Genomic DNA, 27822 nt, shown 5'->3' on the forward strand with positions numbered 1-27822 from the left:
GCTGGGGCCGTTGTGGAGATTAAGCGAGCTATTGCCCAGAGTCCGAGTGGGACCCATGATTAGACAAGGCACCGAGGCGAGAATGATCTGGTCTGGGGAGATTGAGTCCAAGAGCCACCGAGGCGGGAATTGAACCCTGGTCCCGGGCCAGACCTGTGCATCATGGTCTGCCGCTCTAACCATTGACCCCGCTTCTCCACTTTCTTGGAACTGTATATTGTATGGACATTCCTTGTAATTCTGAGCATGATTTATATAGTTACAATTTCTTCTCCCTCTCTGAGATTCTCTATAGTATTTAGAATTTTAGTTTTTTCCCTGAAGCAAGTCCTTAAAATGGGCTCTTATTTAAATGATTTTCCTCTGGGATCTGACTATGTTCCACACATGAATTTCAGTTACCTGTCTGAGAAGGTTGCTACATAAAAGTGCAGTTTGCAAAATACGTCTAAGTGTTCTGGGTGTTTTCTTCATGTTTTGCATGTTAACTAGCAAGCACCTCGCCACCAAATTGGAAAGAAGATCCATGCTCTAGGACAACTCCTGTCTATCCAACATCTACACAGATGAACAGTTTTGTTATAATTTTAGACAATAGTAGGACGACCTGATTGGATCAGAAATATAACGCTACTCAAATATAATCTGTTTCGATGATCATTATCTAATATAGCTAAATTCTGATAGCTCATATTTAATCGTTCGGTATAATAGATGAAGCTACATGAATTATTGAGGCTCTAAAACTGCAATAAATAACTTGTTTTTGCAAAACCGTCTGATTATCTTCTAATACCCCTAGTTCTAAATATATGATGACAGTTGTCATTGAAATCAACATGTATGCATTACTACATAAATGAAAGTATGTTTTTCTGCGTTTTGGAGCCCACTAGTAATTGTATGATAATAGCAGTGAAATGAACTGGAGCGTGTCGAGTTGCTGAGCAATGTATATATTTTTTTAACTTTCTAGTTGGGTTTGAAGATTATGGGCCGGATTGTGAAAGCATGCGAATCACTGCATTCCTAGACATCCCAGGGCAGGATAACCTGACTCCGCTTGCTCGTCTGGAGAAATACGCCTTCAGCGATAATATATTCAACAGGTAAGTTATAAGGTATTTTAGGAATTTGTGCAGGTACATTTTGGTGTTGGGATTGCATGGGAATTCCATAGAATGATACGAACGTGCTTTGCTGTCAGTTACACCCAGAACGCTTTACAAAAATTCTATGAAATAAATAAGCGAACACATGTTGAGGATGTTTATAATAAAACATACGTTTCACTACTTTATAGGTTTAACTTTATTTGTACTTCAGCACCACGCAGACCACAACAAATGCACAGTTGTTTTTGACAGTGTGCATTAAAGCTATACCTTTGCAGAAATGTATATTACAGAAATCATTGTTTAACACAAAAAAGTGACTGCAGAGATATGCTCTGCAAACAATAGTACGATTTATTCTCCGCAGTGTCACTGCAGAGAAAAGCTTTGAAAAATGCAACGAAAAATAGTACATATGTTTTGCAGCATGGAAATATGTTGGAATATTTTTATTGTTTAGCACATCATGAACGGGACGCCATGTGTTCTTTTGTTTGACTACATAGTGTAGGCAGAAAATTGATCTCAATTTGCAGAAAATAAAGGTGGTCGGACAAAAGGGAAACCGAAAAATGTAAATCTTCTGACGGTTTAAATTTGTAATTTAAAACTTTGCAGGTGGAAAAAACCTTTCCACTCCCCTGGTAGATTTGGGGTGTGGGTAAGCACTAAACAATTGAAGACTGTTGCCAAGGTAGATGCTAAGTACCCTCACATACTGCATGGTGTGCCTCGTCACCTTCTGCAATTGAGTTAGTGCATGGAAGCATTGATATGTTGGAGATATTTAAAGTCTTCCTTCTTCTGTGGCAAGAACCACTATGGTATCTGTTCCTACAATACATCAATGCTATAATTTAGCTGTGCTCCCACTATATTTGAGATACAGTAATATTTTTTTTTTAAACTCTTTTTATTATAGAATAAAACAATACAGAAAGAAATAAGATCTCAGGTGAATGCAATCAAATTCAAATTCAAATTATCTTTATTCAGTACTTAAAAAGATACCATTAAAGAGCATGAGAAAATACATACATACAGTGTTTAAAAACAGTTAAAAGAATATTTTAAGAACATTTTCAGATAAATGAGGGCAGTACATCGTTCATTCAATGGGGGTCTCAGACTGGGTTCGGATCAGAATGTACAGTTATTTCCCTGGTGTTCCTCAGTCTTATGGCAACTTTAATGAAACTTATGGCACATAACAGGGTATATGGGTCTGATGCTTTTTGCAAAAAAAGTAGGGCTGCTTTGGCATGCTTCAGTTTTTGATTTTTCAGAATCCTAACTAAAAACTTCCTTCTTGGCTCAGAGTAGAAAGGGCATAATAAAACAAAGTGAAGGGTATCCTGCGGAGACCTAGTGTCGCAGCCGCAGGTACCCTTCAACTCTACTGTGAGTGTGAAACCGGCAGGAACTGCCAATAGATGGTGAAGTAAATTCAAACGGAACCTAGTCATATAAAATCTTTCCTGCGCATTGTGCATTACCGCTAGGTATGGTTCCATTTTAACATTTGTAGATACCACTGAGTCATGTGCCACCACCAAGGGTTTTTTGTTTTCAGTGAGGGCCCTCCTTGTTGATGCCCATGCACTGAATGAGTTTTTGGCCAGTAATTTATTTTGTGTGGTCATCAGCTCTGGGTCAGAGAACAGGTCTTTACAGCCTTTACATTCCAAGGTGTCCTTTACATATTTGAGCCATGGAATTTGTTCCCCTTTATCCCGGTTCAGGCAATCCATAATAATCTGTCTGCTAAGGCAAGCCTCTGGGTTTGTCCAAATCTTGATCCAGGCCATAATGGGTCGGATCGTGATTTTGTCCTCAATATAGGGCTCGCCCAGTTCCAAGTGAGTTATATGTGCGGGGGTGCACTGAGGAACCTTAAGTAGTTTTTTGAAGAATTTATTTTCCTCAGCTTGTATCTGCTGTACATGGTTGGTTTTGCAGCCCCACACTTCTGCTCCATATGATACCTTAGCACAGGATACTGCTCTGTATAGATTTAATATCTGTTCTGGGGACCACCTACCTAGCCTCCTTCCAAATGCCATTATAGCACCCGTTGAGGCCACCAATTTGGAAGCGTGTTTTTCCGCCAGATTCTTGAATTCCAATTTCTCGTCGAAGAGAACGCCTAGGTAGGAAAATGACTTGACTCTTCCCAGCTTATGTCTGCCTATGCTGTACAAGAAAGTGTTTTTTGGGTTCAAACCTGTGGCCATAACAAAAGACTTTTCCAGATTTGCTGAAAGGTCCAACAAGTTCATAAAATTTACAAATCCATCAATTAGCTTTTGTAATCCGAGTGGGGTGCGGGCTAGCAGCACCGCATCGTCCGCATATAGGAGGACGGGTACCGGACGCTGGCCAATCTTGGGGCAATCCACTTCCAGCTTCATGAGTTCTTTCTCCAGGTTGTTTATATACAAAGAGAATAGGAAAGGCGCTAAAATGCAACCCTGCCGCACACCACTTGTGCAGGGAAATGGGTCAGTCTTCATCCCTTCATTATTGTAGCAAACTGTAGCCGTGGTCTCCCAGTGTAATGCCTTCAGGGTATCTACTAGCTCGTAATCCACCCCCAAAGAGATCATCAGGGCCCATAGTTTCTGTCTGTTAACGCGATCGAAGGCCGCTGAGAGATCCATAAACCCCATATGGATAGTCCCCTTAGCTGCAATAGTGTATTTGGCTGTAAGAAGATAGAGGTTTTAACAATGCAATCAATTACAACACTTCGGTTCATTGGGCACTGTGCAGGATCAATCAATTAATAGAAAAAACATTAGGATCAAGGGGATTCCTGTGCTGCAACATCGGGATCTCCCCTAGGGGCTTCACAAAGGCCTCCACGATACTGGTTCCAAGCCCCCCATACCTTCCCCCACTTCCGGGGGCAGCCTCTGGCAACATAGACCGCCCGTTCTCTCATCATACACCAGTCGAGGTCTTCTACCCATTTATGCACCTGAGGCAGTTGGCGGGCGCCCCACAACTGCGCGCTGTTTCGCTTGGCCACCATGCACGCCAACGTCACCCATTGCTTCTGATAATCATTGAGACCCGTCGGTTCCCATACATTCAAGAGGCATCTACGGACTTCCATACGTACTTCCAACCCCAACACAACTCTCAATTTCTCGTGAATCTTCTCCCAGTAACTTTCTACGACGGTACAGTGCCAAAGAATATGCATCAATGTGCCACTTCTCCACATTCTCTCCTGCATGCTGCGCTAGGCGCTCTGCCCATTCGCACGAGCCGTGGCCCGGTAACATAAACTCTGTGGAGCACTTTAAATTGGATCAGGCGAAGCCTCATCTGAACAGTGACCACCTTGGGGGAGGATAGCGCCTCCGTCCAGTCCTCATCATCCATTTCAAGGCCATCTGCATACCATTGTGACCTGAGCCTAACCAGTGGGTCTTCTGCGTTGTTAATTAATTTGCGATATATCGGGGAGATAGTCTTGTCTGGGATATGACCATCAAGGACCCGGTCCTCCAGAGCGGGCGCCTCAGGGAGTTCCGTTCCCTCAGGGATATGCGCTAACAACGAATGCCTCACCTGCAAATACCGAAAGTATTCATTCTGGTGGAGACTATATTGATTTGCAATTGAGTCAAACGTGTGTATCGAATCTTTCCCCCACACATCCTTAACCGCATCGCTGCGGCGGCTTTTCCCGCTGTGTGCGGCAATTTTTAAAAAGCCGCGTTACATGAAGAGCTCAGCTCGTCATCCGCACACGTCCACCGTGGCAGATGACGAGCTGAGCTCGTCATCAGCAGCGAAGGGGTTAATCTGAGTGATTCCAATGAGGTCCCACTTATCAAACCCTTTGGATTTCCATAGGCTACCCAGTTTTTCAGAATTCAGCAGCGGAGTGGCCAATGTAAGTCTGCCCTCCCAGCCCAGGCTTTTGGTGGTAGTGTGCCACACCCGTACTGAATGTGCCGTTGGACCCGTAAGGGGAAACCTACCCAGTCTAGAATATAACGCTCTATCTATCCTGCCGCCTGGGGCCTGACTTCTATCCATAGCATAGCCTGGATCTCCGGGGACTCCATAAACGACGTGATTCAACGCGGCTAGATGTGAGGCCTAGTAATACCTCTGCAAGTCCGGCAGACCAATACCACCATCAAACCAGGAGCGAGTCAATTTGTTAAAAGCTATACGAGCCCCACCATCCCACAAGAGGCGCAGCTGAAGGGCCTCTATCTCCCTGAAATAAGCCGCCGGTACAGGGTCCATTGCATTCTGCAGACCCGCCAGGATATAGCGGCATGGATTAGCAAATTTAGTGGCACAAAAATTGAAATTTAGCGGCACAAATATGGAAATTTAGCGGCATTTTATTTGGCAGTTTTTCCTACAACAAACACCTATATCTTAGTGGGCACTTTTGTAAAGTGGCGCTCATTCAGGCTGCCTAGATCTGAGACCCTGTCTTCCTCTGCCTTTACTGATCCTAGTCCCGCCCCATTCTCCCAGGATTTTATCCATCCTTCACCCTCCTGGTATCTTAGTCTCATCGGTCTACACCACAGCTGTTCCCATGCACTTGAGACCGCATATTGAGACCCTGCACAGTTGAGCCGTGGACCACTATTTACCCAACCCCCTTTCCTATATCATTGAGCATGTGAAAGTATCTCTGAGTGGGGTCCCTGCCCCCATTGACTTAGTAGATCAGGTTTTAGCTCAGAGACAAGAGCTGTCCTACAATTTCACAAAAAAGACCTTGTAGCTTTTCCCCAGTCTACCCTTTCAATACAGCCATTACGTAGATAGATCCAGTCTACCTTGCATTGTCCCCGTTATTGATATAGAACAACATACAGGACAAACCTTTTCTGCCTCTAATGGGAATAAGGGTATACTGAGCTTCAAACATGGAAAGTATCGCAGGTCGGTTGATTGTCTGCTCTGCTCCAGCTTACAGTACTGCAACTGGCTAGGCCTGGAGGTTGTTTCTAAAGTCTACGTTTAAATTAGTCTATGCTGTGATGAGCTATTGATGTGATATTGTTACCTGACAGTCTAAGCATGTAAGGATTTCTACAGCGCAGAGGTGTTGTACTAGGCGACATTTGTTGTCCTGCGGAGACCCACTGGAATCAGGGTGTGGGTCTAAACATCGATTCTTTTAATAGAGAATTCTCGAAGTAGATTGATTTCATACACAAGGAACCAATATTTAAATTTGACCATGTAAAATTGAAGAATAGGGGACATCTCTTTTGTCCAATGTATATATGTGTATCATCCTATTATTTTTCATATGATGCAGCCATGAGCACTGGGCCGTCTACACTATTTCATATTATAACACTAGCCAAAGGAATATAAAAGCATATCATATTTTTCATTGAAGGGCTGTGTTTGCTTATGTTCTTGAAGAATTATTCATCACGTGTCCAATGATCTGATCATACCTGTATTAATATTGAAGTAAGACCCACTTAACCCTTTGTTCTAGTTCTGCCCCATTCTTCATACATCATCCCTGTTCCCCTCTAATCACAGCCCTGACACACTGCTCTCACCCACCTGACATGGAGCAAGTCAGTGCACTGTCTCTTTGGTAAAGGCACAGGGCAGCTGCTCGATGCTTTGGCTGAGACACCACCCAACAATGGACATCTGGATTTCGCTGGCACTTTTGTAAAAATCGCGGCATTTTTACCAAAGTGCCGATTTCGCGGCAAACCGCGAAATCCTGGAGGGTCTGATTCTGTAACGCATATAAGAATCATGGCAGTGCCATCATCTTAAACAGGGTTGCTCTGCCAAACAAGGACAGCGGGAGAGTCTTCCAGCGCTCCACATCCCCTGGCATCGAGTCAGAGGAGACACCAGATTATTATCATAGCGCCGCTTCGGATCGAGTGAGAAGTAAATTCCCAAGTATTTAAATCCGTCCTTCTCCATACGGATGGGGCAGGTATGCGGAACCTCTGGGGGATCTCCGGCAAGGACATAAAGTACTGATTTGCTCCAATTTATAGCTAGACCGGAGTATCTCCCAAAGATAGTAAGCACATCCAGAAAATATCAGAAGGAGGTCTTAGGTTTAGTAAGATAGAGTAGTACATCATCTGCATATAACGATATTTTATCCTCCCATTCCGGCAACCAGCTCAATGCGCGTATAGTGATTACCCATCGCACCCACGCCGCCAACAGTTCCATTGCCAATGCAAAGAGCAGCGGCGACAGGGGGCACCCCTGCCTGGTACCTCTTCCAAGGAAGAAGTCCCGGGATTTGCAGTTGTTAACAACTACCCTCGCCAGTGGCTTCGTATACAGTCAGCGCACCCAACTCACAAACTGATCACCGAAACCCAGCTTGGTCAAAACCGCAAATAAATATGGCCATTCCACTCTATCGAATGCCATTGTGGCATCCATAGACACCAGGACCGCTTGTTCCCCAAGCCTTGAGGCCCCTCCAAGTACTCCATGCAGCTGACGCAGATTCAACGCTGTGCTGCGCCGCGGCATAAAGCCGGATTGGTCCGGATGGATCAGGGTTGTTATCACCTTCACTAATCTTGTAGCAAGGAGCTTGGCCAGGACCTTCTGCTCTACATTGAGGAGCGATATGGGCCTGTAGGAGGAGCAACACGTCTTAGGCTTAGCTTGCTTATGAATAACTGCTATATTGGCCACCCGCTGATCATATGGGAGCTTTCCTTTCTCTCGACTCTCGAGAAACATGGCGCGGAGATACAGTGCTACTCTGTTGGCATTCAGCTTATACAACTCGATAGGCATTCCGTTCGGGCCAGAGGCCTTTCCGGAGTTAACTTGCCATATAGCCTGGGAGACTTCATCATCTGTAATAGCAGAGTCAGGAAAGCTCCTATCCTCGTCTGAAAGGCATGGCATGACAATATCTTTAATCATTTCTTCATTGTCTTGTTCCGTGAAATCATTCCCGGCCTCATAAACCCCCGATAATACTCTCCAAATTCATCTGCCACCGCCTGTGGGTCTTTAATCAAACCCCACTCCTGACTATCCAATTCCGGGACTAACCTAGACGCTTGCTCCCCCGTTTCCAACCAAGCAATCAGTTTCCCGGCCTTATCGCCATGTTCATATATACGGCTCTGCGTCGCATTATGTTGCGCCACGGCGCTCTCGCTAGCCAAAGTCCTATATTCTTCCTCCCGAAGCCTCGTAGGTGCAGGTCCGCCGCTGTAGGTGATGCAGCGAACTGCCTCTCTAGACGCGAGACCTCTCCCTCCTTGCTGGTAATCCCCACCAGCCCTTCCCTCTTCGGCCTCGAAACAATAGACAACACTCCACCCCTCATGACAGTTTTGTATGCTTCCTAAAGTGATCTGGCAGATTCAACCGATCCCTCATTCTCCAAAAAGTATCTGTCTGCCACCTTAAGAGTTACTTTCCGGACCGTGGGGTCCTTCAATCTCCAAGCCCCAATAGGAGCCACTCTACCTGCTGCCGGAAGTTTAAGCGTGAGACTAATCCATAGCGGGGAGTGGTCTGATATACCTCTCCCCAGGTACCTGACCTCCAGAATCAAAGGCGCCGCTGCCGCTGGAATGATGACATAATCAAGTCGGAACAGGGATCTATGCGCGGCCGAAACATGTGAGTACTGCACGGATCCCGGGTTGCGCGCACGCCAGCTATCAATCAATCCAAGAGCACATAAGAACTCTGGAAGCTATCTCTTTGATTGCGCCATCACCCGGTGCTGGCTGCAGTCCAATTCACCATCTAGCACCAAATTAAAATCTCCACCCAATACTAGCCCTCCCAGGGGAAGCGCAACAAATATGTTGCTCAAGTCTCTGAACGTCTCGGACTGAAGGGCCGGCGGCACATACATGAACAGAAGAGTAAACGTTTGTCCCCCAAGCTGGCCAGTGACACCAGCGTATCTACCCCGCTGATCAATCCAAGTCTTCTGTACAGAGAAGGGAAGGAGTTTTTGATCAGAATACCCACTCCCCTGGAATCTGATGTGAAACCCGCATGTACCACCATTTTGTATCCCCCTTTGTGTAAAGCCATGCATTTGTTACCAATTAGGTGGGTTTCCTGGAGCAACGCTACGTCTGGGGAGTGTCTCCTAATGAGTTGACTAACCATCCCCCTCTTGATCTTATCTCCTAAACCATTCACGTTCCAGCTCAGCACTTTCATCCCAGATCCTCTTTTTTCACGTGCCTTCAAACCCATACGTGAGAGAGCAAAACTGGATAGTCACTTGAGTCAAAAATACGCACATACATACACAACTCAAACCAAAATAAAAACTCAACATCACTAACAAACATACACCCCCCCTCCTGCACCCCTGCATAAGGACAATGCCCAACCCCAACTCGCAGTGTGCCTGTCGCCCAACCCTAACAAATTAACTAAAGATAGTACGAGGGGGAACCCAGCCCTTAGCCCCTTCTCCCCCCCCTCCAAGTAAGACCAACCCGAGTCATAGTCATGTATGTGTTTCCTATAAAACCACACCATCCTGCGGCAGTCATCAATCAGCTAATTCTGACCTCACTGTTCCTCTGCAGCGTCCTCACGCCTTTCCTCTGATCGAGGCCGTGTGGTGCTGTCCAACCAGTCCGATGCCGTCTCTGGATGATCAAAGAACCATGCCTTCCCATCCACCTCCACCCGAAGCTTTGCCGGAAAAAGCAGTGAATAACCTATTCCTTTTTCCCTCAGTCTCCTTTTAACAGGAAGGAAGATCTGTCTTTGCCGTTGTACAGCCTGGGTGAAGTCTGGAAAGAAGGACAAAGTCGTGTTCTCAAAGCGAAGCGGGTCTGCGGAACGTGCCGCTTACAGGATCACATCCCTGTCTCTATAGTTCAGCACTCTAGCTGTCATCGGGCGAGGAGGCGCCCCGGGTCTCGGCAGTCCACCCGGCACTCTGTGGGCCCGCTCAAACGTGAAAAAGTTGCTAAGGCCCTTCAGCTTTAAGTGGTTCAGCACAATGTCCTCTACAAATAAGTCTGGGATATGATCCTCCGATTTCTCCGGTATTCCAAGGATTCGAATATTATTCCTCCTATTACGGCCCTCCTACTCGTCCAACTTCCGACGCGTTTCCTCATGGGCCGCTTGCAAGGCCCGGAACTCCAGCTGCATCTCTGCCATGTCGTCCACCAGGCTGGATGTCTTGATGTCTAGTGATTTAACATTTTCGCTCGTCTTGGCATGGTCAGCTCTCAATAGATTAACCTCCAGTTTCACTGTGTCTAGTTTATTGTCCAATGCGTCTATTTTTCCCACCATAGACGTCTGTACTATATGTTTATGGCGGCCATGACATCAGCCAGCGTGGGTTCCACGACCTCCCCCAGGGAGTCTCCTGCAAGCGGCGGAGATTTCCTCCGTTCCACTGGCGAACCTTTGGCCTGTGCGTAACTGTCCATCTTATTGGTCTGAACATTTTTCAACCCTCTTCCACCCCGCGATGGGGCCTTTTGGTTGTCTGGTTTCAACGTCATTGACTGGATCGTAATGGCCGCCGCTTTTGTGTTTCCAGCGCTGGACTTCACACCTTGGACCGTGTATCACACCTCAGTCGTGCATACAACACGCAGTCCGTGCCGGTGATGCAGCGTCGATCTTCTCCGATGTCACAACTTTCAGATGGGCGAAGAGGAGGTCGACAACCGAGCCGGGGCTTCCGGTGTCGCAGGCCGCTGTTGTTGCATTAACATCCGGCTCAGAGGCATACCATGGCCCCCGGTCTCCGAAAGCGTCAGGCCCGAATCTTCCGATGCCGCTCCGGAGGGGTAGAAATATCCGTTTTCGTCCCAGTTTTCGCCTACTATTATCTTTCCGACTCAACTGTCGAATTTCACTCTCGGGTGGCAGGATCAAGACAGGATAGACTTAAAGGAGGAGCGGGCTCTACGAAGCTCAGGTCTCACGCGGCCATCTTGGTCCCGCGCGTAGCTCCTCCCCCGAGATACAGCACTATTAAGCTACAACCACAGCACTATAAATACAAATCTTCAGCGCTATAACTTTACGTTTAAGGTAGCTTCCTTGAAAGTTTCTCTGTGCATTTCTTCGGAGATCAGCCATTCATATTCTTAAGCCTGCTTTAGTTGATACCAGCAGCCTCTTTTATAAGACAGTCTGTCCCTTAAAACCTAAATTGCTGCTCCTTCAGAAATACTCTCACCTCAGTTCCGCGCATTGGTTTTCTTCTAGTCCTTCCCAGCTATTCCTTACTTTCTACACACCTTGTTAAAGTAACATTTGCCAAATGTAGTTAAATCCGATCTATGCTCATGTAGTTATTAACCTCAAACCCAAATTCTATCAGTCCAAGAACATTACACTTTGTCCTCCCATTAAACACAGTCCATAACGTAACCAATTTCTCTTGCAAAATGTGCACTCATTGACGTTTTAATCTGAAAGAAACGGATAGTTATAGATTCCTTACCTTAGAATTACCCCCAGGCGTCAGACTGGATCTGGATAGTTTTTAGTCAGCAGTACCCCAGCGCATCCAAAGGTGGCATCTGTTGCCTCCGCGTTAGTCGTTGGCGTTGTGGTCGCTAGGATGACGTCACTGCAGCTACTTAGACGCCGCCCTCGCGCGCCTGCTTCATTTCTTTCTTTTTCCACGCCAGCAAGCGTGATCCGGAGAGAGCGCTACCTCCAGTCACTTTTTGACTGACTTTTTTGCGACTTTTGTCGACACCGTTTTTGAGTCTTCGACTCCTGGTGCACGTCAGGGATGCCCGGCTTCGAGGCATGCGGTTCCTGTAACTGGCTGATGTCTGTGACCGATCTGCAACGCGTGTGCGCCTACTGCCTGGAGCGCGATCACGACCCCAAGTCGTGCTCCGACTGCCGAACAATGGTTCCGAAGTCTTTGTGGGAGTGGTCCCAGAAGCTCTATGAGGTGCAGCAGTCAGCTCCGAGTCGCTCAAGGTCCCGGTCGCATGGGAGGTCGAGGGACCGAAAGCGGATTCATCATCACTCTTCCTTTAAGTCTTCGCACTCGGGGTCAGGTAAGTCGCAGCACAAGAAGAAGTCGAAGAAGCATCGTCGCTCTTCAACTTCCACTCATCCGTCGGCTGACGCGACAAATGGTGCGGGAGGTGTCCCTCCCTTGGCTCTGCGTGCAGAGCATTCAGGGTCGACACCGGCATTCCCTCCCTTCCCGGGACTGGCAGTGTCCCCTGCCCAGCTTTGTCAATTTTATGAAGCGATGTATGCCATCTTTGGGCAGCCCGACTCTGCCGGCGCGCCTCAGGGCCCAGCGGACTCTGCTCGGGCCCTAGGCCGTCGAAGCCGGTGTCTTCGGCACCGCAGGGCCACCTTGGATCCAGGTCTGGATCCGAATCGGTGCCGGTCGACCTCGTTACACCTCCACCGGCGTCGATTCCACCTGCACCACGTCCGCAGCTGACACCGGCTGGACCCCCAGCCAGCGTCCACTCCGGCTTCCGCCCCGATGTGGACATGGAGCCGGACCGGCGTTGACCGATGACTGATCTGGTGCCGATGGGTACTTTTGTCCCTGTGTTCCACCCTGGTCAATTTCAGCCTGATTGGCAGCCAGAGGAGGGTGAGGAAGACTGGGAGGGGTCTGGTGACCCTTTAACAGACTAGTTAGATTACGATCCGGACTAGAGAGAGTAACTGGGGGATGCCAGTGGTCTGGATACCTCCCCAGACTTAAGCATGTTGTCTCCTCCTACCGGGGCTACGAAGGAGGGAGCGTCGTACGCAGTGGTGTTGCGTAGGGCGGCCAAGGCTCTCCATCTCGTATTACTTACGACTAACCTTCTGACAAAGGACCTTCAAATGGTAGCCAGCTCTTTGGAGCCCTGCTTTTGTTTAATGAAGCCCTCACGGACATCCTTTTGGGCACTTGGTGCAAGCCCAACACAGGAGCTCCTGTGGACATGATTGCCAGACGCCACTGCACAGCCCCGTCGACCCCACTTTTCTCTCTCAACTCCCATCCCTGAGAGCTTGGTGGTCCAAGCCTCCACTTTCAAAGGCGCATTCTCTACCACTCAACCTGATATGGAATCCAAAAAGATGGACCAACTAGGGAAGAAGATGTTTTCTTCCTCCAGCTTGGGACTGCGGTCGGCAAACACTGCATGTCTGTTGGGACGTTATTCCCACTGTGTGTGGGCTATGGTGGCGCAGGTGGTCCCTCAGTGCCCGTAGGTGGCCTGGGCCATACTCACTTGTGCAGTTGGCGAGGGGAGAGACACAGCGAAGTTTACCATCTGCTGTGGGCTGGATACTGCCGGACGATTTCCACGTCAGTAGTCTTTTTTTTTTTTTTTTTAATTTTTTTTTTATTGAACTTATATTGCGCGCAGCTACCCGCAGTGGGTTTCCCGGCGCCAGGGATAGACTGGAGGAGAAATCAGAAAACAAGTAATTGCAAGAGGGAGACACTAGACCGGAGGAATCTGGAACTAGAACAGGAGGGTCTTCAGTTTTTTGCGGAAAGCCAGAAGACTGGTTTCTGTTTTAAGCGCCAATGGGAGAGCATTCCACATCTTGGGGCCCAGATATGCGAATGAACGGCCTCCCATTTTTGCCAGTCGGATTCTGGGAATCACAAGATTGCCACTGTTGGATGACCTCAAAAGGCGGCCAGGCTGATATGGCTGCGCAAGATTGTGCAAGTAGGCCGGAGCGGAGCCTTGGCGAATTTTGAAGAGGATGCACAAAGTTTTGAAGGCCACTCGATCCGAGATTTTTAACCAATGGAGGTCACGTAGAGCCTGCATTGCGGACATTCTCCTTGGGACATTACGCAGCAGGCGGGCGGCTGAGTTCTGTACAACCTGGAGTTTATTGATTGTAGCTTTATCTGCTCCTAGATAAAGCACATTGCCATAGTCGATATGGGACATCACAAGGGCCTGTACGACAGTTCTACGAGTGGACTCAGGCAGCATCCATATGATCTTTTGCAACCAGCGAAGGGTGTTAAAGCAGATCGCAGCGACCTTAGTTGCCTGCTGCCTCATCGAGAGTTTGTCGTCGATTAGGACACCGAGGTTGCGAGCAACAGGCACGGGGGTAGGCAGAGGACCCATGTCACTGGGCCAATGTCGTGGACCCCAGAGATCTTTTTGTTTGCCTAGTATGATCACCTCGGTCTTGTCTCCGTTGAGCTTTAGCAGATGCATTTGCATCCAAGCTGCAACGCGAGAGAGGCCGATTTTGAGGGCAGAGGTGTCCTGAGCCCTGCTGCTAGACAAAGAGAACACAATCTGCGTGTCGTCTGCGTATGAGTATATAGACAGACCGGCGTCCTCTACGATGGAAGCAAGTGGTCTGATGTAAATATTGAACAACAGAGGGCTCAATATAGACCCTTGGGGGACGCCGTAGGCAGAGGAATGAATCGCAGATTCAGCTTTGTTTGAGAAAACCTGAAAGGTGCGCTCATTAAGAAATGAGGACACCCAGGCGAGCGCAGATCCAGCAACACCGAGGGAACCGAGAGACTCCAATAGGATGGAGTGGGACACGGTATCGAAAGCAGCGCTTAAGTCAAGAAGAATCAGCGCAAAGGTCTCACCGCCATCGATACCGTGTCGGAGTCGCTCAGTTACCCCTAGGAGTGCGGATTCGGTGGAGTAATTAGCGCGAAAGCCTGATTGGGACGGATGGAGATATCCCATGTTTTCAACAAACTCATTAAGCTGGGTGTTAACATGGCGTTCTAGGATTTTAGAACAGGCTGGCAGCAGGGATATAGGCCTGAAGTTGGCAAGATTTGTGATGTCAGCACCAGATTTTTTAAGCAGGGGGACGACCATGGCATGTTTCCAGTCCTGTTCCACTCGAGATTCGGTGAGCGAGACGTTTAATAGCCTCATTAGGAATCTTCGTGGTTCAAGGTCAAGTTGTTTGAGTATCTTCATGGGGACTGGGTCCCTCGGAGATCCAGACCTGATGCTTTTTAAGCAGGATAGGAAGGAAGAGTCATCAAATGGTGTCCAGTTGTAAATAAACTCAGTGGGGGAGGTGGAGGTATTACAATACGGACCGTGTAGAGAGGAATCAGTTGGAGAGGGAAGGGAAGCAAGAGATTGATGGATGCCCTCAACCTTAGATACAAAAAAGTCTGCAATGGCATTACATTGTGTGGCATCTAGAGCCGGCAGTGCGGGGACAGTATCAGCTCCTGTGAGTTTTTTAACTGTGGCAAAAAGAGTTCGGGGACAGTTTTGCACTGAAGTGATTGTGGAAACAGTGTAGGAGGCCTTAGCACGTTTGCAGTTTGCATGATAAAGTTTTAATTCTTCTTTGTAGATCACTTTAGAGGAAGCTGAATAGGACGCCCTCCATTTCCTCTCCAGGGCTTTGCATTTGGAGCGTTGGATTTTCAGCTCCTCTGAATACCAGGCTGCTGGTGGGCGCAAGGATCTATGTTTGCTCCTGGATTGAGGGACAAGAGTCGATACTGCATCTGTCAGCCAATCAGAGATGGAAACATTCAGATTCTGGTCAGTATTGATGGAGGATGGAATAGACTCAGTTAGACGCAGGTTAAAATCGGCTATATTGAGCTTGTCCCAGCGATACGATGATTTAATTTCATCCGCATGGACCCTGGCAGAGTATAAAGCAGGTGGTAGTACAAAGTGAACCGCATAGTGATCAGACCAGACAAGCGGGCGGGCAGAGTGGGTACAGTCAAATGAGAGAGTAGAGATGATTGGATCCAAAAGATGGCCAGCATTATGAGTGGCTCCAGAGTTACAGAGTTTGAGGTTAAAAACCTCAAGGTCAGAAAGAAGGACTTTATTGAGGGGGTTGTTGACATCATCGAAGTGAATGTTTAAATCACCAAGAATGGTGAAGTTATTAGATTTTAGTAGTGTTGCTGATAAGCAATCAATAAGTGAGGGAATCCAAGGTGCGGCATTTCCGGGCGGCCGATAAATTAGCAGACCGGAGAGCGTCATTCGAGGATTAATCGTCAATTTGAACAGTGCAGCCTCACTACCTGGGAGATGTAGAGGTTCCAGTTTACATTGATAGATAGATTTATAAATGATTGCAATTCCACCACCTTTACCTAAGGGTCTGTCCTGATGCAGCACAACATAGTTAGGAGGGACGGCTGCGGCAATGTCCGGACCCGAGCTGGCCTGAATCCAAGTCTCGGTCAGGAACAGAGCGTCAGGTGATTCCTCAGTGATAAAATCGAAGATGTTTAGTTTGTTCCTAGGGAGCGATCTACAATTTAGGCTCCAGAAATGGAGAGGGGACGGGGAGGTGATAGGGCCCTTGGTGGGCTTTCTTTTTCCCCTATAGTGCTTAACGCTCTGCTGTGTCTTGGAGAGCTGCATTTTACCAGTAGTGAAGCCACAACCAGCACAAGTGAAATAATGGCAAGGCAGAATGCACAAGGAACAAGATATGGGGGTACAAGGTCGAAAAGACAGTAATGTCGTGGAAGAGTAGATGTACTTACGACCACCCTGAGTCTGATTGTCGAAGGGCATAATAATGAGGGACAGCCCGTCCTGCAGCCCGTCCTCAGCGCGGACGAGCGCAGACGGGCTGACTCAGGCGTGACTCCGCGCTGAACGAGGCGCTTCCGCAAAGCGCGTCCGCTAGCGCGGAGAGCGACCGTATTCTTAAGTAGTGGAGAGCTAGAGCGCTCTCACTGCTGTCGCCTCCCACCTAAGATGGCCGCCGTAGGGGATGTTATCCCTATAGATCGAGTTTCAGCCCTAAGGTCAGCTGAGACCTTCTACAAGCGGTGTAAAATAAATGCAAGGAGCTGGGGAGGTATGCTGAGTGCTAACAGTGTGGAAATAACAATTTAGACAAGTTTTAAAAGTTTAAAAAATCGGCGATTAAAATGCTATATTAAACGATGGTAATTCCTAGTATCAGCTAAAGTAAGCAGCGCTTCTAAGGGAGCGAGTAGAATACTGTGCAATGCTGGCAAAACGCTTTCTAAATCACAAGCCTGCTTCCTTGGGGCTCCTTAAGTAGTGGAGAGCTAGAGCGCTCTCACTGCTGTCGCCTCCCACCTAAGATGGCCGCCGTAGGGGATGTTATCCCTATAGATAGAGTTTCAGCCCTAAGGTCAGCTGAGACCTTCTACAAGCGGTGTAAAATAAATGCAAGGAGCTGGGGAGGTATGCTGAGTGCTAACAGTGTGGAAATAACAATTTAGACAAGTTTTAAAAGTTTAAAAAATCGGCGATTAAAATGCTATATTAAACAATGGTAATTCCTAGTATCAGCTAAAGTAAGCAGCGCTTCTAAGGGAGCGAGTAGAATACTGTGCAATGCTGGCAAAACGCTTTCTAAATCACAAGCCTGCTTCCTTGGGGCTCCTTAAGTAGTGGAGAGCTAGAGCGCTCTCACTGCTGTCGCCTCCCACCTAAGATGGCCGCCGTAGGGGATGTTATCCCTATAGATCGAGTTTCAGCCCTAAGGTCAGCTGAGACCTTCTACAAGCGGTGTAAAATAAATGCAAGGAGCTGGGGAGGTATGCTGAGTGCTAACAGTGTGGAAATAACAATTTAGACAAGTTTTAAAAGTTTAAAAAAATCGGCGATTAAAATGCTATATTAAACAATGGTAATTCCTAGTATCAGCTAAAGTAAGCAGCGCTTCTAAGGGAGCGAGTAGAATACTGTGCAATGCTGGCAAAACGCTTTTTGCCAGCATTGCACAGTCTTTCGATGCTACGCCTGGTTGCGTTCGACTGTTTTTTCCGGGGATGTCCAATCCACCCTAATGGACATGCCTTTTAATGGACTTTCCTTTTTGGTGACAAGGCAGACAGCGCACTAGAGCACTTTAAGGACTCTTGGGCTATGGCCAGGTCCTTGGGCCTCCACCACCCGCCCTGCGTGGTCTTCCTTTTGTAGCTACGGAAGGGGTGCCTACTACGTCCCGCCTAGAGCCGCAGGCAGGCGTAGGCTGTTCAGTCCCAGCGCGGCCAGGGACGTGAGAACCACCGACATGGTTCTGCGGGCCAACGGGTGGGCCAGTCCACCACAGCCTCCTCTGCAGCAGTCTCCAAGCCCTCCTAGTCTGACCTTCAAGGGCCAACAAACGCCAGTGGGCAGCAGTCTCCGCCATCACCTCCCCCACTGGCGCACCATTACGTCGGACAGGTGGGTTCTGCAGATAGTCCGAAGGGGCTATTCCCTCCCCTTCGAGACTACCCCTCCTTCCATGCCACCTCCCATCGCATTTCGGAAGATCACCAGGCTCTTTTCTCCAACAGGAAGTATCGGCACTCTTGGCCAAGGGTGCCATTGAGGGCGTTCCTGTCCCAGAAGTAGGTTGCTATTCCCACTCCTTTCTGTTACCCAAGAAAGACATCTATCTTGGATCTCAGGAACGTCAACAGCTTCCTCCTGAAGGAGAAGTTCAAAATGTTGACGCTCGCTCAGGTCTTGTCTGCCCTCGACCCTGGAGACAGGATGGTAGCGTTGGAGTTGCAGTACGCTTACTTTCATATCCCCATCCTGCCGGCCCACCGGCGTCACCTGCGGTTCATGGTAGGCCACGCACATTTTCAGTTTACCGTGCTCCCCTTTGGCCTTAACGGTGACGCTCGGGTGTTCACAAAAGTGATGGCGGTGGTCGCAGCCCATCTGCGCGGATTAGGGGTTCCAGTCTTCTCCTATCTTGACGACTGGCTGTTGAAGGCGGGCCGCCCCAGGCTGTCGTCACCCACCTCCAGAATATGGCCGACCTCTTGCATTTGCTGGGGTTCTTCATCATCGTACCGAAGTCACACCTGACCCCCTCTCAGAAGCTCCTCTTCATCGGAGCGGTTCTGGACACTATGCAGTTTCGGGTTTATCCTCCCGAACAGCGAGTGCGGGATATTAGGGCTATGATTCCGATCTTTCAGCCTCTAACCTGGGTTTTGGTTAGAATGACCCAGAGGCTTCTGGGCCTCATGTCCTCCTGCTGGTCGATCATGCCAGCTGGCATATACAGGCTCTGCAGTGGGATTTGAAGTTGCAGTGGGCGCAATGTTGGGGGAATCTTTCCGATTGCAGCCAGATCTTGGATGGCACTGCATGACAATTGAAATGGTGGCTATGAACCAGGATTGGATCAACGGCAGATCCTTCTCCCAACTAGAACACACAGTGGTAACAGATGCATCCCTTCTGGGATGGGATGGCCACATGGTATAGGTGGAGTTCAGAGGCATCTGGTCTCCGGTGGCTCCACATCAACCTTCCGGAGCTTCGGGCGATTTGTCCTGCACTCAAAGCATTCCTTGCCTCTGTCCAGGGAAGAGTAGTGCAGGTGTTAACGGACAACATCACCGCCATGTGGTACTGCAACAAATAAAGCAGGGTGGGGTCAGCAATTCTGTGTGTTGAAATTTCCAAGGCAGCACTCGCTAGGCGATGCTTTTCGTCGCTAGTGGAGTTGCGGTTTTGTGTACGCCATTCTGCCTATACCACTCCTGCCCAGAGTGCTGAAGAAGATCAAGCTCGATCGGGCCCAAGTCATTCTTGTGGCTCCAGATTGGTCAAGAAGACCTGTCCAGCCTCCACCTCCTTGAGTGGAGATTGAGCGGCGGCAGTTTATGTTGTTTGACCTGCCTCCCAAAGTCTGGGATGTAATCTTGGCAGCCAGGCGTCTCTCGGCTAAAACGGTATACGCCTGCAGATAGAATATATTTAAGGCATGGTGCACAGCAAAGGTTGTGGATCCATTTTCCGCCCCTCTTTCTGAGGTTCTATTGTTCTTCCTTTCCTTGGCCCAGCAGGGCTCTACTCTGGGGACTCTTAAGGGCTACCTTTCGTCCATTTCAGCCTTCCTTAGGCTTCCTGATCAGCCTTCTCTTTTCAAGTCCCCTGTTGTAAATCAATTTCTTAAGGGCATTACTCATCTCTTTCCTCCTGTTCCCTTTGTAATGCCTCAGTGGGACTTGAACTTGGTTCTTACCTATTTGATGTGCGCTCTCTTTGAACCGCTCCACAACTGTCCTCCTAGGCTCTTAACCTTGAAAACTGCCTTTTTGGTGGCCAGCACCTCTGCACGCAAGCTCTTTCTTCCAAGTCTCCCTTTCTGGCTATTCATCCGGACAAGGTTGTCCTTAGAACGACCTTAGTTTCTTTCCAAGGTGGTTACTTCTTTTCACATTGGCCAAACCATTACTTTGCCCACCTTCTTTCCACCTCTGCATCCTTCAAAAGAAGAAGAGAAGGTCCTCCGCCTGGATCCAAAACGTGCGCTTTCCTTCTACTTGGACCGCACCAAATAATTCTGGGTGGACGACCAGCTCTTTGTTGGTTACGTGGGTGCGAAGAAATGTTGGGTCGTGCACAAATGGGCCATCTCCAGGGGAGTCGTTCTGTGCATCAAAGCCTGCTATTCTTTGGCAAAGAAGGAGCCTCCAGTAAGGCTGCGTACCCATTCCACTAGGGTGATGGCAGATACTACTGCTTTGGGACAGTAGTGTTTGGTGAACGGGGGCATCGCTGCACACGTTCACCAAACACTACTGCCTGGGCTGTCTAGTCCGGAGAGACGGCTTCTATGGCCGTTCTGTTCTCCAGGACTTTCTGGTGTGAACTTGGTTCGCAGACCCACCGCCAGGGTTGGTATTGTTGGGGTATCTATTCTAAGGTAAGGAATCTATAACTAACTGTTTCTTTCAGATGAATAAGTTACTTACCCTTGGTAACAATATATCTGTAAGAAACATAGGTTATAGATTCCTTACTGCCCCACCCATCCTCCCAGTTCTGCAAACTGATTTCTAGGGTTAAGGACTTCCTTTCAGGGCCCTAGTTTTGTGCACTAGTGGTCAGCGTCTTGCATGGCTCTGCGCTACTGGTGTGGAAAGTTGTGTACAGAACTGACGTCCGCGCGTGAGGATGGCGTCTAAGTAGCTGCCGCAACTTCATCCCGGCGATCACAACGACGACTAACGCGGAGCCAACCAATGCCACCTTGAGACACGCAGGGGTACTGCTGACAAAAAACTTTCCGGAGCCAGTCTAAAGACTGGGGGTGATTCTAAGGTAAGGAATCTATAACTAACCTATGTTTCTTACAGAAAAATTGTTACCGAAGGTAAGTAACTTGTTCATTCGAATAAAAGATGCTTCAAGACCCTGTCTGCCCTTTCTGCTCCAAGCCCATTACATGACTACTGACGTTCATGCTATATAATGTGTACATCATTCAGACATTGCTAACTTAATAACTAATCAAGAGTCCACTTTCGTCAATGAATGGAATTGTGATCAAAACAAAGTCAAATTCATCAAAAGTTGACAATTCCAATTCAAGCAAAAAAAGAAACTTCCCTGTTTCTTTCTCAATGTTAGATACTCTTAAAATCCCACTCTTATCTTTAAGGACAGTATACATCCATGCTATGTCTCACCCCTATAAAGCAGAACAATCGCATTGAGCAACTAGGAAAATACATTTTGTTTAAAAATGTGCTCTCATCTTACTTTCCGTCTTGAATAACACAACGTGTATTTTGTAAAGCGCACATTCACCCGTAGGCAACTTGGCACTGAATAACTAACAGGTGTTTGTTACCCAACTCAGTGGTACTCCTTTTATCGACCTCAGATGGATGAAAGGCTGAGTGGACCCTCCGGTATTTGAACCTGTGACCATGAGGTCTAACACCGGCCTCTGCAGTGGACGCATTAGTCCAATGAGCCACCAGACCCGGCTTAATATTTAACTCCTTGGACGCTCATGACGAGCCACGGCGCTTCGGTGCTCATGACGAGCTGAGCGTCCAAGAAGTTAAATATTAAGCCGGGTCTGTGCGCGCCCCCCTCCCCCCTAGCACAGCGGGGGATTAACCCCCGCAGCGAAGGGGTTAAATGTATACTCAGTTACTCAAGTTCCCTTATTCTCCTACTCCATGAAAATAAACATGATGGATATTTGTTCCAGACGATAACAAACAAATGATTACAGGCTCAATCGTCACCAAATGTCTATTGTAGACTTGCAGGTACACATAAACATAGGTGACCTGGCAACCTTCTACGTTTATTAGGTCTCGCCTGTATGGGCTGCGCACATGCGCAGTCTCGCTGGCGAGATTTTATGATTTAGAGGGGTTTTCAGTAACCTGCTCCATGCCCCCCCCCTCTTTCCCATTGGCCTGCGTCACCGTTTATGCTAAACGGTGGCCAGTCATTGGTAAAGAGCATTCTATGACGTAGACTTTTCTCTTTTTCTGCCGTCCCACTTCGACGGCCTGGCCTGCTTTCCTTCTGAAGTAAAAGGTTTCTTATCTTTATGGGGGCAAACACATGGTCACATAAAGGTAATAAACCTTTTACTTCAGAAGGAAAGCAGGCCAGGCGGTCCAAGTGGGACGGCAGCAAAAGAGAAAACTCTACGTCCTGGCGAGTGCTTGTTTAATAGGCGCATGCTTTTCCTGGTTAACTGGCTGTGCCTCCTCAGTATAGTTATTGCTGGCCATGCTCTCTACGAGGTTGCGCTCCATCTCGAAGATGCTCGGCGAGAGGAAGGCCGTTTGGGGCGTGGTGCTCAAGTTTATTTTCTGATAGCTGTTGCTCTCTTGCACGTTCAGTGGGAGGGTCCTCTGTAGCATAGCAGTGTGATACCTTAGTCGAAGGCAGCGCTTGCTTCTCTGAACAGTGATCAGGATTCTCTTGTGAAAAATGCTGGGGTCTCTGTCTGTGAATATTTTCTTGAGGGTAGCTGGTGTCTGTGTTGAATCCCATAGAGTATAATGCTGTTTACACCCTGTTACTGGACGGACTGATTGTGCTGACAGTCAGTAGCTGGCGCTGAACAGGGCGCTACTGTAGAAGGCTTTACTGGGTCCCACCTGAGCTCACAGCAGATACAGAGGTCAGGTTCACGAACGGACACAGCGATGTGCCGGGTCTGCACACAGAGCGCTGGGCTGCGGCACTGGGGACCGCGTATGAGCCGCTCGCCATCTGTGCTTTCCAGGGCAATACCCTTGAACAGAATGACCATGACCAGGCGCCAGATCTCGTCGTCCTAGCGCTGGCAGTCTATGCAGCGCATCTTGCCACGCTGGTCGGGGTTTCAAGAGGAGGCAGCAGGGCGGCTTACGACCAGTTATGGTCAGCACCAGGTCCTGGCGACTCTGCGGGCTCAAGTCGCGGCTTAGCTTGGCCAGCAGCCGGGCGGCCCATGCCCGCTTGTGTTCAGCGCTCTGGCTAAGAAGCTCTTCCTTGGCATCTCTTCGCGCGACATGCGCCACTTTTGCTGTTTCAGGTAAAGCATTTTACGTGCATACAGGTTGAACCATGTCTAGGCCAGCGCGTGCACGTGTGGCAGCAGGGCCTTGATGCACGCGTGGTATTCATCCATAGACTACGGTGCTGCAAGATCTGACGTTTCTGCCGTATTTTATTTTCTATTGAGACTGAGAGAACCCGGAAGATGACCAATACTTACATGCTGGAACGCGAGCGCACATTTTATTTGCAGCCATTTTAGGCGTGGGTTCGCCCTATTACCTCGTAGTGGAATAAAAAAATGCCAGATTTTTTATTCTCTATGAATTGAGATGGCGCGTGACCACTCCCCAACTTGTGCGACTGTGGGATGTTAGTGAAGTCTAAATCGTCGCACCAGTGTTTGAGATGCGCCATTGACCTGTTCATGCTTTCCTCTGCCCCATTGGTCGAAATTTGTGTGACCTTTCCCTGCCTCGCCCAACCAGCTGCTACTTTATCGCGCTCATTTTCGAACTTGGCACGCATATCATTTTCAAACTTGGCAGGCTCTGCTAGTGCAGTCAAATGGAGGCAGCAAGCACTGTTGCGGTTTTCTTTGTTCTGTGCAAAAGTTGAATAGTGCTTATTAGTGGCAGCTGGTGCATTTTAAAAGTGGTGCCGCAGAAAGTTGTAAGTCACACATAAAGTGTGAGCGAGCTTGACTCAGACATAGGTGGGGGATGTATGGGGTTCTCGCCTCCCAAGAGAATTTGAGAAATAGGAGTAAATGAAGTATTTTCAGTTTATCGTTCAATAAAGGTTGTTAGCATTTTTTTTTAAAAAGGTAATAGACTCACAAACAGACTTGCCAGTCTCCCTTCTCACACATAGACCCGTTACTCACCCTGCACTCATACAGGCACACTGCTCACCCTGCACTCATACAGGCACACTGCTCACCCTGCACTCATACAGGCACACTGCTCACCCTGCACTCATACAGGAACACCGCTCACCCTGCACTTATAAAGCATCCTCAGTCACTCACTCAGCACTCATACAGCCCTGCCAAGAGTCACACATCGTGTTTTTAATAGCGATGGGACTGCTTTTGTCGGATAGAAAAATAAAGACGTGGCATTTAAGCACAGACAATTATCTGCTTTCGGGTTTGTAGTTGATGCTAGATGGAAATTCACATTTTAAGACAAAACACGTTTACAGGGCCAATTATGGCCGAGTGCAGACCTGAAGTGCCCAGATGAAACTCAGTCATCCTAAAATGCTATGTCATAGACCACCTGACATATAGAACTGTGACTGAATATGCAGTGACCAAAGAGAGAAACGTGTGATTGCAAAATGAACACTGAAATATTGACAGAAAAATACAACCACGTTAAATATATATGCAATAAAACATTCCGAATAGAAATATTTGAACGCGATATAAACGTGCATATGGGTTTTCCTATCCTCAGTTATCATTTTGGGAACATTGCACTTCCAGGTCCATAGCCACATTGCTGTCCGCAGAATACCACCTGTCTAACTGTAAACTGCATAACAGCAGGACAAGTGGTACTTTGCACTAAAGTGCTATTTAGCACTTTAGTACTTTTTGAACGTGCATGCTGTTTAGCGCCGTGTGTGCTATGTGACGCAATTTTTGGCACGCAATGTTGTTTGCAATACCAAAACCATTGCTCATGTGTGCCAACATGGGCGCTATACACATAATAATTCCTGCTGTGAGAAAAAGTACTGATTGATCAAGAAATGGTGGCGCAAAACGTGTCTAATTGCCATTTGCACCGAATTCTGCACGGGTTGACAAGTTACAATAAACATTTGCATCTATCTTTTCAAATATTGGTGCATCAGCGCCAATTAAGCAATCTGCAAACTAAGCAATCCGAGAATGTTCGTTCTTCGTTATGCGTTTGGTTAACCAGCCTTTACTATTTATTGTTACCTCGTGCGTTATTTTTATATAGCGCACCTATGTAATATGGCACATATGTAAAATAGCGCCTCAGTAACAATCAGTACCACCCAGGCAGTGCATGTAATTTTGGCCCAGAAAATCAAAGAAAGCGTTTATGCATTGAGACAAAAAAGTCTACGTTTGAGTTCTGTTTGTTTCAGAAGGTATGCGCAAAATGAAAAAGTGCTATAAATTCTTTTTTTGCATATTTATATAGCCCGAACTCGACCCAAAGGTATTGGACCGCTTTACACAAGCACCGTATTTACATTACACATTTAGGCACGGGGAGATTAAGTGATTTGCCCTGAATCACAGGATGTGGACGCGACCCGAGGCTCGTGGCTCGAACCCTGGTTTCCAACACCAAAGTCTGCAGTCTAGCCGACGGACCACATCCTCTCCCCTAAAATATAAATATATAAAATATAGTACAAAAGGTGCACTTGAGCGCTAGAGCGCAGCGAGAGAACTGGAATCGGAAAAAAGAGTACAGGATTGTTCTTGCTGGATAGGACTTGACTTTCAGAGACATAAACATTCCTGGCCATCAGAGGAAATGGTGTTTAGTATTGGGAGCTAACTTGTTAATTCTCTGCAGTTACCGGATCTCACGAGGTTTGTAAAATGGCAGAGTTGCTTTAAATGGTAGACGCGGGCTAGTGTCTTGAGCCTGAACTGGAAACCTGGAGAGCTGTGGTAAAATCGTGGCTTTGCCACTTAGCGGGTACATTGTGTGATTCTGGGCAGATCACTTCATATCCATGTGCTTGAAACAGTAAAAATTGTGTAAACCAGCGGTGCGATTTGGTGTATTCCAAAGAGCCCAGGACGGGCCCCCCTCCCTATCCCCCATCACATCCTAGTTTTAGTAATACGGGTTAACCTGGTCCTGCATATAATTATATAATTTCTCTTCTACATACTGCAAAGCTATACATAAAACACACACACACAAACAAACCTATATATTTAAAATTCATAACAAAGACACATGCCATTTGTCATGGCAGTGTTTTAACTCAATGTTTACGTTTATTAATTGCTTCTAGAGTGAACATCTCAAAAGACCTACCCTGCCTTTCTCTCCTAAACTCTTTTTCAATAAGTAATCAGAGGTTTAAATAAATCCACTAAAAGATGGGCGATAATAAGCTGCGCATTTTCTATTCAGTGCTGGCTACTGGGAATTGGTTCTGTGTAAATCGCTGCTTTCTGACTGTAGGGCGTTGCTATAGAAAACGCACCGCCTCCACCTCCTGGAAGGCAGAAATGGGTCTAGTGAACCCTCTTAATGTGACAACGAGGATGTGGCCTAACGGTCAGAGCTACCGACTATATAGCTGGGGAACCAGGTTAGAGCTTGGCGTCGGCTCAACAACCTGATATGCGGGGCAAATCACTTAATCTCCCCATGCCTACCAAAAAAATAACAGGCATTTGCAATGCAATTGGTCTTGCATTTACGCGAGTTTGAGCTATTGACATTACAAATAACAATGCCTTTTATTTTTGTTTTTGTGTTTAAAACATAAATAAAAGGTATTGTCATTTACAATGCCAATAGCTAAAACTCTCGTAAATGAGAGACCTATAGCATTGCAAATACCTGTTCTTTTCTTACTCCAGCAAAAAAAGTAACCCCCAACCCTTAAAAAATGGGAAAAATACACTGAAGAATCTGACTCTACAGTTTTACGGGTATGGGATGAGTGGGATCGTATGACCAGACATGGGTCCTGTGCACACTGTCACTGGAACCAATCTATACTGGACAGATGAGCGCATAACCAGGGCGACACCGGTCCTGGGTTGCTTGAGTTCAGGTTCAGGGAGGACCTGGCTTGGCAGTTCCCATTGGAGCAGGGTCAAGACTGATTTGCATATCGCTGGGTCCAAATTGAGGCAGCATGATGTGCAAAATAACAATGGACTGGGATGCAGCCACGAGTAATTACCAGCGTCTGAGATTTATTCAAGTATTCCAGCGATCACTTTTTGTATGCTTCAGTATATCGCCCAAATTAGGGCTGGTATGCCCAGACCTGAATCCCGTGCACATTGTGTCACTAGAACCAAGCAACACCCAGGACAGAAGCAGGGTCAGGAGCAGGTACAGTCTTCTCCATATGGGCATAAACCAAGATAGAAATGAGCAAATACCAATCGTTTGTACTAGAGAGAAAATAATTTCTTGTTTCTAGAATTAAGACAGAACGTTTAGACAAATATGTGAATACATGTTAAAGGTCAAATTGAAAGTGAGACTGAAGTAGATTTTTTTCAAAATGGGGTATACAAGTGTTAGAAAATGGCTCTCAAGTTGGCAGAAGTTTACACCCTGTACAAATAGAAACCACAATCCTAGTCAGGGCAAGCTATATACACACTTTAAACTGTGCTCACCCTCTGGTAGCTTGGCACAGCAGGGAGTCTTAACTTAAGAGGCAATGTGTAAAGTACTAGAAAATATTTATCGGAGTAAAATAAGACCAAATTG

The 27822-nt window shown here is 47.5% G+C and overlaps 1 protein-coding gene and 1 pseudogene across 2 annotated transcripts in view; one reads left to right on the forward strand and one right to left on the reverse strand.

Moving 5' to 3' along the window:
- The window catches only part of LOC147668845 (serine/threonine-protein phosphatase 4 regulatory subunit 1-like), a 365836-nt gene that overhangs the window by 79404 nt on the left and 258610 nt on the right, over positions 1 to 27822 (forward strand). For both annotated transcript variants that reach the window (XM_086948406.1, XM_086948404.1), the window contains one exon: positions 977 to 1109. In XM_086948406.1, coding sequence (XP_086804532.1) covers positions 977 to 1109 — 133 coding nt within the window. The remainder of the gene's footprint in view (positions 1 to 976; positions 1110 to 27822) is intronic.
- Positions 22513 to 27564, reverse strand: LOC147668846 (nuclear factor 1-like; annotated as a pseudogene).

The sequence above is a fragment of the Lissotriton vulgaris genome, unplaced genomic scaffold (assembly GCF_964263255.1).
Source record: "Lissotriton vulgaris unplaced genomic scaffold, aLisVul1.2 SCAFFOLD_271, whole genome shotgun sequence".
NCBI classification, from domain to species: Eukaryota; Metazoa; Chordata; class Amphibia; order Caudata; family Salamandridae; genus Lissotriton; species Lissotriton vulgaris.